The 14,675-nt window shown below is 33.4% G+C and overlaps 1 protein-coding gene across 1 annotated transcript; it reads left to right on the forward strand.

Annotated features, from left to right (window-relative positions):
• Positions 1–12,069: 12,069 nt before the first annotated feature.
• LOC150098102 (general transcription factor II-I repeat domain-containing protein 2A-like) lies at positions 12,070–12,870 on the forward strand. The gene has a single exon (XM_090406684.1). The coding sequence runs from the start codon at positions 12,070–12,072 to the stop codon at positions 12,868–12,870; it is 801 nt and encodes a 266-aa protein (XP_090262810.1).
• The last annotated feature ends 1,805 nt before the right edge of the window (positions 12,871–14,675 follow it).

Raw genomic sequence — 14,675 nt, forward strand, 5'->3', positions numbered from 1 at the left:
AATCTAATGAAAAGTCTTCTTAGAAGATTCAAGGTTGTTATAGCAGCAAAAGATAGAGCAACTTCATATTAATGCCTTTCATATTAGAGTAAGATTGGGAAGAGTAGGCGTCCCAATACTTTTGCTTTTGATCAGATAGTTTAGTTTATAACCTGTTAATAAAATGATGAACTTATTAGTATGATTAATGATTTTCAAGACCGGAATAGTTTTTTTTTTTTTTTTTTTTTTTTTTTTTTTCCCGCAGATAGGCTTGATCTACTTGACAATACGAAATGATAAACACAACTCATTGAGAACCACCAAATGAAATACGTTTAACCTCTTCTAAATTAAACTAATCTAAATTACTAATGACCGTTATTTCGTTTAACAGAGTGCCAATTAATAATAGTGGATGAAGATAACATAAGTACAAAAAAAAAAAAAAAAAGTAAAGCCACTCTATGACTACTCTTCAGCATAGTTACACTGATCTGTGCTGGAAGTTGACAAGAAAAAACAATCGGGGAACTTAAGTGCGATTCATGAATTCAAAGTTTAAAAAATATTTGGCGTAGATAAGTGAACTTTTTCCTCCCCAAAATTCGGATTTTAAACCCACAAGTCAGAAAAATGGACAACAGAAACATAAGTAAACGTGTATAAGTAAAAAAATATAAGTATATACAGTATTTACATTATATACTTATATATAAGTAAAAATAAGTAAACACTTTCAACACAGAAATTTTTTAAAGTATGAATTATGTTCATTTCACTAAACTGATTTGACATGAAATCTCTACATATGTGAATCTCACGGTAGTCCCGCCATTTTTCTCAGTCTGATCCTGCTTTCGGCTGATATGCATTCTCACTTTTCTGAAGATGTTATTAGACAGAGTTTATTGTGATTCCCATTGAGACTCTGTGAAGCTCAGAGATTTGTTTAGCGATGCCATTAGATGAATAAATTTAATAAATACCTGAGGATCACTACTTTCAACATATTTTGAAGATAGCTGATAAAAATGAACTTCGATAAAATGCACGCTTTTCCATCACCGCTGTATTGTAGTTGCGAAGACGGCTCAACTATAGTACTATGTGTGTGAATTCCAAGTAAGACAAAAAATCTTTATAACGGCTTTCGTCTGAAGGTGAGTTAGCAGGTCCCAGTTCGGGAGATGAAAGAATCTTCCTTCCGGGAAACTATTTTTTTTTTTTGTTTTTTTTTTGGGGGGGAACAGGAAAATATGTCTCTGAATCATGAAGATAGCACTAAAAACACTAGTTCCATCATTTTAGTTATTTCGGCCGTAATCACAACGGCCGAAACGTTAGTACAGTCAGTACCATGAAACTTTTAACATTAAACACGAAATGCCCCACAGCGAAACCATTTAAATTTCCAGCAATCAGAAAATAATTATTAGAAATAAATATCTAATATTTAAAAATATTAGATATTTATTAGTTATACACGTAACAAAATCTTATGCTACGTTTGTATGTTTCTTCGGGCCACTTGGATTATTATTTAGCATGAGATTATGATACCCACTATTGATAATTTCTTTTTCATCACCGAGATGATTAGTTACTAGTTATAATTGTGAAGTTGGTTTCCTTTCGGACTCTCTGGTTGTTTGTCCCAAACTTAAAACAGGCTTTAAAAACATTTAAAAACACATATAATATATTAGATTGGGAGTGAAATGGGTGAAAATCGTGCAGTTCAAGTCGTTACATACTTAGATGAACATATGCGTCCTAGTAGTTGACTAATAATGATAATTCACCAATTTCGGCTCATACTCAGTGGTTTATAAGAAGTTCAAACATTAACTTTGCTGAGCAAAATTTTTATACCATTAATCCAAAATGATACCAAAATAATAATAAATCTGAGTATTATACCATATTATTTTGCTGTTTTTCTACTTATCAAGAGGCATGTTTATGTGGTAATTACACCTTAGAAACGCTCTAGTTTATTGTGCAGAAAAATTCTACCTCTACTCCTGTTTTAAGACATTCTTTATTCATAAATAAAATGCTTTCTTGATATTAAATCGCTTTTTTTTATATAACTAAATATCTCCATGTGGGAAACAAAAAAGCTCTGCTATGTAGGACTTATAAAAGAACAGAGAGTATGTACAAAGAATGAGTATGTACAAAACAAGTACATACTCATTCTTTTGTTCCAATTATCTACGTGCATGAAGGAGTTGAACAGAAACTGTATCACTATAAAAAATAGAGAAAAATAAATGTCGTACCTTTAGCTAGCTAAATGCAATCCACTATTTTTTATCTTTTTTAAATCTTGGCTAAGGCAAAGTGACCTTCGTTGTACCACGCCCCGAAATTCTCCAAGCTGACACTACAAAGGTGTGGTCTCAGTTCATTATATACATACACAAGTCAGTGGTTTCCACCAGTGATTGCGTCTTAGTTAACCTGTACCCAGCATTTACTATTGCGATAAGAAAACAGGACTATGATTTTCTACTAAATTCACCATTTTCTTGTATAAAACTATTGTCGGAATACTTCGACTATCTGCACGACTGGTGAATGCTTATAACAATTAGTGTTCAGCTGGTTGTAGAATTTGTGGGTATTTTTCCCCATTGAAAAGAGAAAATGTGAGAAAATGTGCTGATAGAACGTAGGAAGTGTATTCATTCTATCGGATGGTTTTAGAAATTTTTTGCTTGTTTTTCATACCATAAATTTATGTAAGAAAGATAATTAAGAACACGAGAACGTACGAGATTTGGCATAAAGGAAATGAACTGCTGTCAACTTCGCTCTACAAGAAGGAAATTAATGAAATGTGGTACAGCCACTGAAGAAAAGTTTTGTTGTGAAAGTAGTAAGATGCTGTGGGGCATTTCGTGTCTAATGTTAAAAGATTTCATGGTACTGACTGTTCTTCATGGAGGATGGGGCACGGATGTCAAAACGAGATGCTGTCAGGGTGTGTGGAATGTTGTATAGCTCGTGCCACTAGTTTACCGTAACATATGGAAAGCAAAAGCAGAGCATCAAAACAACTCGTTCACAGACGTAAAGAGGCCAACCACTTCGTGGTTTCCTTATACAGCTAACCAATATGAATTAATGAATCGGGGCACGATTCAGGAAATAGCTCTTTCTTAGATTTTCTCTCTGTTTTTCACTCTCTCTCTCTTTTTCACGCGCTCGCTTCAGTAAAGTGGGGGAAAAATTGTTCGCAGAAGACGTAAACAAAAAAAAAGGTCAAATGTATCAGAATTTTAAAATAGTCAAACATCTCTCTCTCTCTCTCTCTCTCTCTCTCTCTCTCTCTCTCTCTCCCTTGATTCCTTTATGTTGTTGCGATGCGAAGTGAATGTTTTCCTAAATGCAGATGTGTCAATAATTTCCTGTCTCATTCCCAAGGTGAAACACGTTTCTTTCGCCTATAGCAGGTGTTTCTTAATCATAGTCCTCAACTCTGATAGCCAATTAATAATTCGGTAATGAGTAATAAATAAAGTATTTTAAAATAAGGTTGTGTATAAGGAATGTATTAAGCTATAAAACTATAGTAGTTTAACATCATTTGGTTTGCTCCTATTTGAGTTATTAGTATTATTTCCTTTTATGTTATCAATCTTTTAGGTGGGTGTAAAAAATGCGGATATAGTTTTTTTTCTATTTATAGCGACATTGCAGTAGTATCTGGGGCCTCTCAGCAAGAAGTGTGTTTGGGGAACCGCTCCAGGTGGGACATATGGTTGAAGAAGTTATTGTTATGTTAATAGTTTAAAAATCGTTTTATGTAAATTTGGAAAATATCAGAACTTATAAACACATCTCACTCTACTAAACAATTATGGTTCAATTTCATGTAAAAATATCTTTTAAAAAACCAATTTCATTCATAAACGAGTTTTTATTAAAATGCGTACTTACGCACAGAGGGGACAGTTTCTTCGATTATTATTCTTTTTTTTTTTTTTAGAGTTTGGAAAAAAAATATAAATTAAAGAAAATATTAAACTTTAATTAACAAAAAGTCATAACGAATTTTTAACGCATGCAGCTGTTCCTACATTTTTAAATTTTAAAGTTCCTACTTTTTTTTTCATGAGACGCAAACATATTAAATATATCGCTAAAAAAAAGTATTACAGTAACAGTTGTGCAATATTTGACTGCCACAAACGTTCCACAGTTTAGCCAATTAGAATCCTGCGAATCCTTTCGCTGCGCCACTGGTTCTTCAATGTCGTTAACTAACTAACTAACTATATATATATATATAGTTATATATACAGTATATATATATGGTTAACGACGGTGATTCATACTCATTATGTGTGTCTATAAGATCCCGTGAGAACGAATTTCATTCTTCCACCAGAACAGACTTTAGTTAACTAATTGACTGAAGCGGCGGCTTGTAGCATGCATGTTCGTTTGCATGAAGTCTAGTGACCATATTAGAAACAGCAGTCGTCAGATGTATGTCTTTCACTTTCGAGACACTCCTTCACCATTTGAACTCAATGGCCGGTGGCATTTTCCTGCTATGCATGAAAGAAAAATTTGGGCCAACATATAGAGTTCGAGGATCTGTTCTCGGTATATCTGAGCAGTTTCCGTTGGTCATTATTCCCCCTCGAACGAGAATATTGTCTCCACCGCAAGTGTCTTTCTCTGATGTTAGAGGAACAGTACTGCATTTCTGGTTCTTTCTGGATCAAACAACGTCCGTGCTAAAATAGGACACAAGAACAGAACTGTACCTCATTTGTCAGGGTTCTTTCATCTGTCAGGGCGGTTTGTTGCTAATGGGATACAAACCTGGCTTCCTTCCTTCGAACAAAGTCTAGAATCCGCGGCAAAACGGGACTCATAAGTAACAGAACTGCACACACCCCATTTGTCAGGGCTACGGTCGCACACGTTCATGGCAAGAGTTTTATGAACTCTGCAGTGGTTTGTGGTCAATGGGATACAAACCACTGGCTTCCTTGCAAACATTCCACTTCAACTGAGCCTTCTTAACACAGTTCGGTTGGTAATGTTTTCACCTGTGACCATATTAACTCAAGTGAATAGTTGGTAACAGAGCATCGTAGGGCTCCTCTTCTTACTGTTAGAGTAAGATAGCGCTATTCTAGTTGACGTAGCCTAGGGCGACCCTGGCCAGATCATGTAATGATCCCTGGCTCCTGAAACTGCGTCTATGGTGCCAAGATAACACTTCGTGACACATTAAGCCGACGGGCCACCTTCGCCTGCGGGGCTTCAGGTCCTCCATCGTCTCGCCATCTGAAAGACTCATCTAAAGAGAGATGACCAAATCTCTAGTACCATTCTGAAGGTACTGGAGATCTGGCTAATCCATTGAGCAAGCAAACTAAAGAAGAAAAAAAAAAAACGAATTGCAACCGACGTGGTTGCAACCAGTGTTTTTATAAGTATGAGTAATTTGCATTGTGGACAGACCTCTAAGCTTAGTAAGAGCTATTCATAAGTCCAGAGAAATCAAGCCAGGGCGAATTTGTGTTTGATCAATTTTTATATCAATACTGTATAGTATTTATATTATTTCAACATATTATAGTAATCTTATAGCATTTTTATCGCGCTTGGTACAGGGTTCACTATGATTATGCGACTGTGGGAGAGTTTTCAGGCGAAAAAAACTCTACCATCGTATGAGACCGGCTAACTCACCTTTAGTCGAAAGAGGCCAAATAAAGATTCCTCACGTCATGGACGGGAATCGAACTCAAGTCTTTTCCGACCAAAGGATTTCGTCTATACCGACTAAGCTACGGAGGCTTTTTCGACATATTATAGTAATGCCGGACTAAAGAAATGCTGATTGTAGGTCAAGGTCAGTCATATGCATGAAGCTGGATCCTCTCTCTCTCTCTCTCTCTCTACCTGCTTTAATTAGGCTAGAGCAGTGTTTTATTAAATTATTTAACCGAGACCCGCAATAAATACATTGTACATCGCGACCCAGTGCACTCCCCCCCCCCACACACACTCAACTAAAACAAAAGTTTCACGAGACAATACATGAACTTACTATAATACATATAATAAGATCGAAACAAAAACGTAACAAAGTCAATGTCAAAAAGATTTCGTTAATATTTAAATAAGAAGCAGAAAAAAACCAACATAAACAATACAAACAGAAATTATGAAATATTTTAAATGAATATTTTTCTCAATATTGCTACTATTTACATTTTCAGATCCAGCAGCTTGCCTCTCTATTTTTCGCTTCATCATTCTTTTTTATTTTCATAATAAAACGATCAATTTTGAGAGTGATTTTTACAAAGTTCATTAAAATACTACAGGTGTCTCACTACATAACGTGCTTTCCGAAAACTTATTGATAATTCTTAATCGACATTGGTCTGCAGCCAAATGGATTTGATTTATTATTTATGAAGACAGATGCCGCAAGAGGTCTCTAGTGAAGGGTAACGTCACAAACTTTCCCTCACATGCCTATTTGGGGGAGGGGGGTAGTGAATGTAAACATTTTGTAAGCGTGGTGTCCATTTGTGTTCTATAATTAGATTTGAAAAAACACTTGCAGAAAATCAAAACAAAGTGTTTTATATCTACGAAATCGGCAAGATCCACTGATATTTTCTATTCGCTTTCATTTCAAAAATGCTGGTGAATTTAGTTCACGACCCACTAATGTGTCCTGAGCCGCAGTTTCAAAAGCACTATGCTAGAGGCATCTCCTCCAGTCTAATTAGGAAATCAACGCATAACTCTTACACAATGCTGGTTAACAGTTGCTCAACATCGAATACTTTATTTTGATCTTGTTTCAATGCATAAAATTTTCAGTTTTATAAATACAAATTAAAATTAGAAGAAGAAGAAATACTAATTTATACTTTCATGAACTTTTATTATTATTATTATTATTATTATTATTATTATTATTGTTATTATGCACACATAATTATTATTATGCACACACACACACACAAACCTATGACAACCCCCCCTCTCAAAAACTATCACTACAAGAACACAAAGAAACAAACACACCACGTCTAAATCCAACCCTATTTGCACAAAAAAAAAATAAAATAAAATAAAAATAAAGTTAAACTATAATAGCAGTCGAAGTCTTTCAAGCATGTACCAACAAACAGTAAAATCAACCTGGCTTGTGACCAGTATAGGAACACAACCATGAAACCACCACCCTCTGTCATCTATTATCTTCCTCAGATAAGCTCTGCTAAGCTTCGAGGAAGAAAATTACTAACTTGCAAGAATCTGTTCTACACACTTGTAATGCGTTATAAATATTATATATATATATATAATTACTACAGCAACTATGTATGCAATTCATCTGAGACATAAAAAAAAAAAAAAAAAAATAATAATAATAATAATGATAATAATAAATAAATGAATAAAATAAATAAATAAATAAATTATTATTATTATTATTATTATTATTATTATTATTATTATTATTATTATTATTATTATTATGTATATTCTAAAATCAAAAATTCTGTATAATCCTTATAGTAATTACTGTAAATATTATTATTGTATGTAACTTATACTGAGACATAATAAATTGTTTTGTTTTGTTTTGTTTTTTAAAAAAAAAAAAAAATTATTACTATTATACTCAAGATAACTATTGTATATATGTATGTGTAAATATTTTTGCAGTGAACAAAAATATTATTTATTTAAAAAAAAAATTATTATAATTTAAAAATATTAATAACTCGCCAGTATCTGTTATTCACAATTGTAATGTATTATAAATACTATGTATATATATATATATATACGTGTATAAAACTATTGTTGTATCTATGTATGTAATTTATCTGAGACAATAAAATGTTTAAAAAAAAATTATTATTATTATTATTCCGATGATAACTATCGATTAATATATTAGCTAGATGAGTATTTCTGGATGTATCGTATAACTAAATATCCTCGCTTTGTGATGCATTCAACTTGATTATAGGAAATTTTGATATATGATATTAGCAATTTACAGTTTTAAATGAAAAAATAATATGCAATATTTAATTTTAACTACATAATAATAACAGCGTTGGATATTGTTTTTTAAAAAATTTATTTCTTAAAGAATATTGTCAGTGTGATAATAATAATAATAATAATAATAATAATAATAATAATAATAACCCGAGTATATACATATGTATTCATATATATATATATATATATATATATATATATATATATTTCAGACCACTAGAGTGGTCTGAAAAGTTCTCGGCCTCAACCATAAATGGCAAAACGTTTTCTTTTCTAGGTTGGTACATCTGTCATAGGCATCCATCTGAAATTGCAAGTCATTCTATCAAGTAGCTTGTTTCATACAGCTGTCTGAAACAAAAGTGTTGTCTGTATCCCTTGAAATGGATAAAATAGAGTATCGTGCGGTTATAAAATTCTTTGTAAAAGAAGGTTTAACGGCAAAAGAAATTCAGTCGAAGTTCTTAAAAGTTTATGGGCACTCTTCTCCTTCGTTTTCAACAATTAAGAAATGGGCTGCCCAGTTTAAACGTGGCCGTTCCAGCCTTAAAGATGATCCACGTGAAGCACGTCCAAAAAGTATAACACCACCAGAAATCATTGATCAAGTGCACGGTATGGTATTAGATGACCGGCGAGTTAAAGTGCGTGAAATTGCTGAGACTATAGGCATTTCAAAAGAACGTGTAGGATATATTTTGCATGAAAAATTGCAAACGAAAAAGCTTCGCGCAAGATGGGTGCACCACTTGCTCACAGTAGATCAAAAATGCACTCGCTTGAAAATCTCTGAACAATGCTTGGAGCGTTCACGTCGGATTGCTTCCGATATTAGTTTATCAGTTCTATGTTCACTCTCCAATAGGAAGGTGTTTAACTTAGATTAAATCAGATTGCACTGATTTAATCTAAGTTAAATCTGTGCAATCATTGTTTAAAATGAGTAAAATAAGTAGTTACTTTATGCTAATGAGTGAAAAAAAAAAATGAAGGCTGAAGAAGAAGCAGAAATTGCTGAATCTACTCGTGATCCTGTAAAACAGAAAACTAGCGCCGAAAATACACTTGGCGAAAGGGATCACGAAACCAAGACCGAAGATCTACGTGGTCAAAAGGAAGAAGATTCTGATAATGACCGGCCCGAATGTTGGACACTTTTGCAGGAAAATGACTTTGCGAGAGAAACGAGTATGTCAAGAATAAAATATTGGGTTGTAAAGTGTGTTGTGATGTCGGAAGTCTTGCCGTCGATAAACACATGGGAACGAAAATTTCAGCATGGTGGACAATCTCTCAAACAACAGTTAATGTCATTAAGAAAAACGATTTACGATCATATGAGAGTGTAGCGCACAAAGCGTGCCAAAAAATAAAATCTGAAGCAAAAAACGAAACATTAGAGAAAGTTTTCCTGAATACTATGTCTCATCTTTGGCTGCTCCGAGATCGTCATTCTGCAATTGATACCGATTTAGAGACGACGAGGGTATATCGGAGTATGTGTTAAAAGTGTGGAAGTTGCTGTAATAACATCTTCATGGTGAGTACCGGCACCTTTTTTTTTCCCCAGAAAAAACGCACTGGATGAAAGTATATTAAAATGTCATTTATATGAAATGCAAAGGAGTATTAAAATTATATTTACCTCAATAACTGAATTTATTTTTAATTTCATATTTGTTAAATTTAAAATAAGTGAAAGTGGGTTGTAGAAATGAATTGCATATACTTTTCTTGTATTTAGAATAATATTATATTTCTTTTTTAAATAATAATTAATATATTTGTCATCTACACAATCTAATTCTTGTATTCAAGGCAATTAACATTGAAATCGAGCTTGGATAAGGTGGTCAGTTGTATGTCTTTAGTTCATCTGAATCCGGGTTCACATACCGGTATCTGTTTTGTGAAAGGGGGGGGGGGGGAATTGTCATCTTTCTTTCTAAGATCACAGTCTTTTTAAAACGCATAATTTCCCTTACGTCGCGGAGAGAATACAGGAACGTTACCTTTATTTTTAATGGGCAATTTACCGATTTTTTTTTTAAGCTCGGTGTTTAACTACTAAAATCCGGGTTTTCACATATAAGGTTTAATAAAATGGTGCCACCGATATCCTCCTACACTGATATATGGATATATTGCTTAGAACAATAAAACAGATGGACCATAAGCAACCAAGGCTAATATTTGCATGCTCCATTTCCTTGTTTCTGTTTACTTAGCATAAGCTGTGAGGTCAAGTGATTGTTTTCCATACTGATCTTACCTTCTCTTGTTGCATAATATTAAGTCACAGTCATTACTATTTACAAATAGTATTTTCATGCAAACTAAAAATGTTTCACAACAGCAATTCTCAAACGTTTCTCGTTAGTAATATGTTTAGTCTGCCAATTAGTCGATGGTCGCAATCTCCGGATTGTTAAATTTTCATGAATCCCAAAACATGTTTGATCTCCTTAACACCATAAGCAAGACGATAAACATCTAATTAAATATGTATCTTGCCAAAAAAAAATAATACACAGAATGATTTGATTTTGGAAGTAATCGGTGTGTATTTTCTTTGTATGCTATAAAGACTACTAACGTCATGGGTGGAATGACCTTGAGCGATGCTAACGTCTTATTCTTATCCATCTCAATTCGAGACGTTGTGATAGTGACAATAGTAACACGTGCATGGCTCGTGTGATCACAATTAATAAAATACTTAGAGTTATTATTATTTTTTTAAAAAAATTATTCTAGCCATATCTGATATTATACATTATATTATAGTCTTGTGCATTTATAAATTGCACCCATTTTACCTTGCTTTACAAGTAAGGCTGAAAGGCTCTAAGTAGCTTCACGACCTGCAAGACTAATAACATTAATAAACTGGTTTTGTAGTGGGAAAATAAAAGTCTAAAGGAGATGTAGTCAGTGAAACGAAATGGGATGTCCAATCTATGTCTAATTCATCAATCTATTTCTTACGAATATCTAATCTATGTCTAATTCATTTCATTTAGGTCTCAACAAGAACCCTATATACATCCTTAAAAATGAGAAAATACACTAACTTGGTACATTTTCTCACTTAGAACTCTACAACTATTCATCATGCTATCGTTATAGAGTTTTAAATTTCAAACATTGTTGGCAATTTGTCAGGCAGCTTGTATAAGCGAAGAGCGTCTTCGCTATCCAGATAACGGACGATAGGTTGGAATTCCACAGGCCAGCAGACTCTCGCGCAACATTTACAATTTAGAACTCTGTACCAGGGCTGGAACTCCTTGGGATTTTTCCCAAGATCTAGGGAATTTAGCCGCTACCTAGGGATTTTTAATAAAAAAACTGCCAAAATCTTGGGAAATTTGAACAAAAGTTTGAATTTTAATATTTTTGTCATATTTTACTATTATGTTCATGAATTTCTTTTTTTTTTTTTTTGATAAGTCTGATAAATAAACCGTTTTTGCTCTGTTCTGGTTTCGTTTTCCCTTTCTTATCACACAGGTTTTACATCGTTACATACATATAGCGCAACCTCTTGCAGTGTTATCGTAGAGATCCTTGTGCTTGTACAGCGTTTGACAAATTGTTCAAATTATCAATATTTTTACTTATTTTCATATTTATGGTACTTCCAATCTAACCATATGGAGCCATCAAAGAAAAAAACAGAAGTGGTATTCTCAAGAATTTAAAGAAGATTGGTTAAAATATCCTGAATTAAAAGATTGGCTGCAGCAAGACGTGAACAGCAAAGATACCACTTACTGTAAGTGTTGTAATATTACATTTAAAAACGTAAACAAATCTGCGCTAATAAAACATAAAGATTCAGCCAAACATAAAAGTAATTATCAGTCTGCTAAGTCGACAGCTGTTATTACTCAATTTCTTAAGAAGAAAGCGTCAACAGAGGATAAACAATTAGCTAGGAGTGAGTTAATAATTGCTAGCTTCTTTTCTGAGCATAACGTCCCATTTTTTCATGTTGATCATTTTGTAACGATGTGTAAACGCGCATTTCCGGATAGCCAAATTGCTGGAAAGTTGGCAATGAAGAAAACTCAACTTTCTTATGTTATTCAGGATGGAATATCATTCCATGAAAAGTCTCAACTTACTGAAATATGCAAGAATCAAAAATTTCCAATTATAATAGATGAGAGTACAGATATCTCCGTCACTCAAACCTTGGCTGTTGTTGTACGGTATTTTGGTACAGATGAAAAAGATGTAGCCAATGCATTACTAGACATAGTATGTGTAGAGAACGGAAGTGCTAAAAGTCTTTACAGTGCTGTCAAAACTCTTCTGCTGGATCATGGCATTCCCCTTAGCAATATCGTTTGGTTTGGTAGTGATAACTGTTTCTCCATGATGGATGTTAACAGTGGATTTCAGAAACTATTGAAAGATGATGTCCCATCTGTTTTTGTGATGGGTTGCGTTTGTCATTCATTTGCTCTATGCGCTAATCAAGCAGTCAGTGTTTTACCCTCCTACTTAGAAGCTTTTCTAAAGGATTTAACCTTCTACTTCTCCCGCAGTGCTAAGCGGCAAAGAGATTTTGTACTCATTCAAGAAGCTGCTGATATAGCTACACATAAAATTCCCAAACTTGCTCAAGCCAGTTGGCTGTCGAGGGAAAAAGTGGTATCAACTATTTTAGAACAATATGATGCATTAGTTCTATACTTTCAAAATGAATCAAGGACAGATAAAATTGACAATGCCAAAAAGATTTATGATACACTTACTGACCTTGGAACCAGACCAGTGCTTTTTTTACCTTCAGTATATTCTTGAAAAAGTAAATACACTTAATATAGATTTTCAATCAGAGCATTTCAGGTTACACCAACTGTTCCTAAATGTATCAACAGAATATATTTCAATTTACTTAGTTGCTTCATTAAAGATGAGATTTTAAGAACAGCTGAATTATCAGAAATTGATCCAAGAAACCAAAACAACTATAAAAATGTCAATGATATTTACTTCGGTGGTAGAGCAATGGCGCACTATTAGAAATCCTTTCGAAGATAACTCTATTTTGTTGAGATTTAAAAATGATTGTTTAAAGCTTCTTGTGGAACTTATTTCGCAAATAAAGAAAAGATTTGTCTTCGAAGAAGACAGCATTGTTGCTAAATTACGAATCTTGGGCCCAAAAGTTGCTAGTGACCCTAGCCAGTCACCATCTACCATAGTTCCTCTTGTTGTTCAATTCCCCTCACTTGTCGATGATATTAGGTTAAATCAAATAGATTATGAGTGGAGAAGTTATCGTCTCGTAGCATCAGATGTACTAATTCCTAAAGATATTGGCATTCATTGACTGACATAAAAGATGGTGAATTATAACAAATATGGTTTACTGTCATATTTTATGACAAATCTTACTATTCTGCTGCATTCATTTGCATGCGTTGAGCGAATTTTCTCACAAGTGAATTGTATAAAAACAAAATTAGCTAATTCAAATTCATTAAAAACAGAAACTGTGAGAGACAGAATCCTAGCAAAGCAGTGCTTAGCGAGACAAAATGCAACGTGTACTTCTTGAGAGCCACCGGAAACATTAATCAAGGAGTTGGAAAGTCACACAGTTCATAATAGATATAAAAATCGACTTAATACCGCAAAGCAGCAAAGGGAATGTGATCAATTACCAGAAGATATTGGCGAAGAAGAAGAGGGAGGAAATGTCAATTAAAGTAAGTTAAGCATGTATTCTTCGTATAATATAAACTTATATTTTTTTTTACATGAAAGTATACTTTGTTACAGGAAAAGAGAAAGAGAGAGTTAATAAAAAAAATTAACAAAAAAATGACAAAAATTTTAAGTCATTTTTCTGGTCAGTTAGTAGGTAACTATTTAAATGTCAATTTTTTGTATTTTATATTATGTTTTTAATTTATGTGTAATGTTTTAATTAAACCATGCAGAATTATAAATTAATAAAGGATATTTAAGTGCATAGTTTGAGTTTTTTGCATATTTAAGAGCATATTTCGGATGTTTTAAATGTTTTTAGTGTATACTTGGACGCATATTTTGCACTTTTTTACGACCTAAAAATCAGAGCTCTAGTTATTACTACCTGGGGAATTTTTCCCTAATCTGGGGAATTTTTGAGGTCTAATCTGGGAATTTCGAAAAATGTGAGTGGCAGCCCTGCTCTGTACATTTAAACTTTCTCCCACTATCGATGCCGTAACGAAAGAGGCGCCCGCCACGGGCGCAAACTAGGTTTAGGGCGCAAAACGTAAAAAATAAAAATAAATAAGCAGATATAAAAGTCCGCTATTTTATATTGTATTTTTAAATTTCGGCAACACGCCGCTTTATACACACAAATACTGCAACACACTGTAGCGCTCATTTTGATGGGGTTAATAGTTAGTATTTAACATATTGCATTTAGTAAAATTTAACTTGTTACATTTAAATTTTTCAAAATTTTTGTCATTTTTGGGTTAGAGGGGCGCAAGTTAGACACTTGCCACAGGCGCGTCATACCCTCGTTATGTACTGATCGATAGTATTGTTAATTATGATACACCAAGTTAAAAACTAGCAAAATCTGGTGAGTTTGCTAGTTTCTA

The sequence above is a fragment of the Typopeltis vanoorti genome, chromosome 16, assembly GCF_054136105.1.
Source record: "Typopeltis vanoorti isolate ZY-2024b chromosome 16, IOZ_Tvanoo_1.0, whole genome shotgun sequence".
Classification (NCBI taxonomy): Eukaryota; Metazoa; Arthropoda; class Arachnida; order Uropygi; family Thelyphonidae; genus Typopeltis; species Typopeltis vanoorti.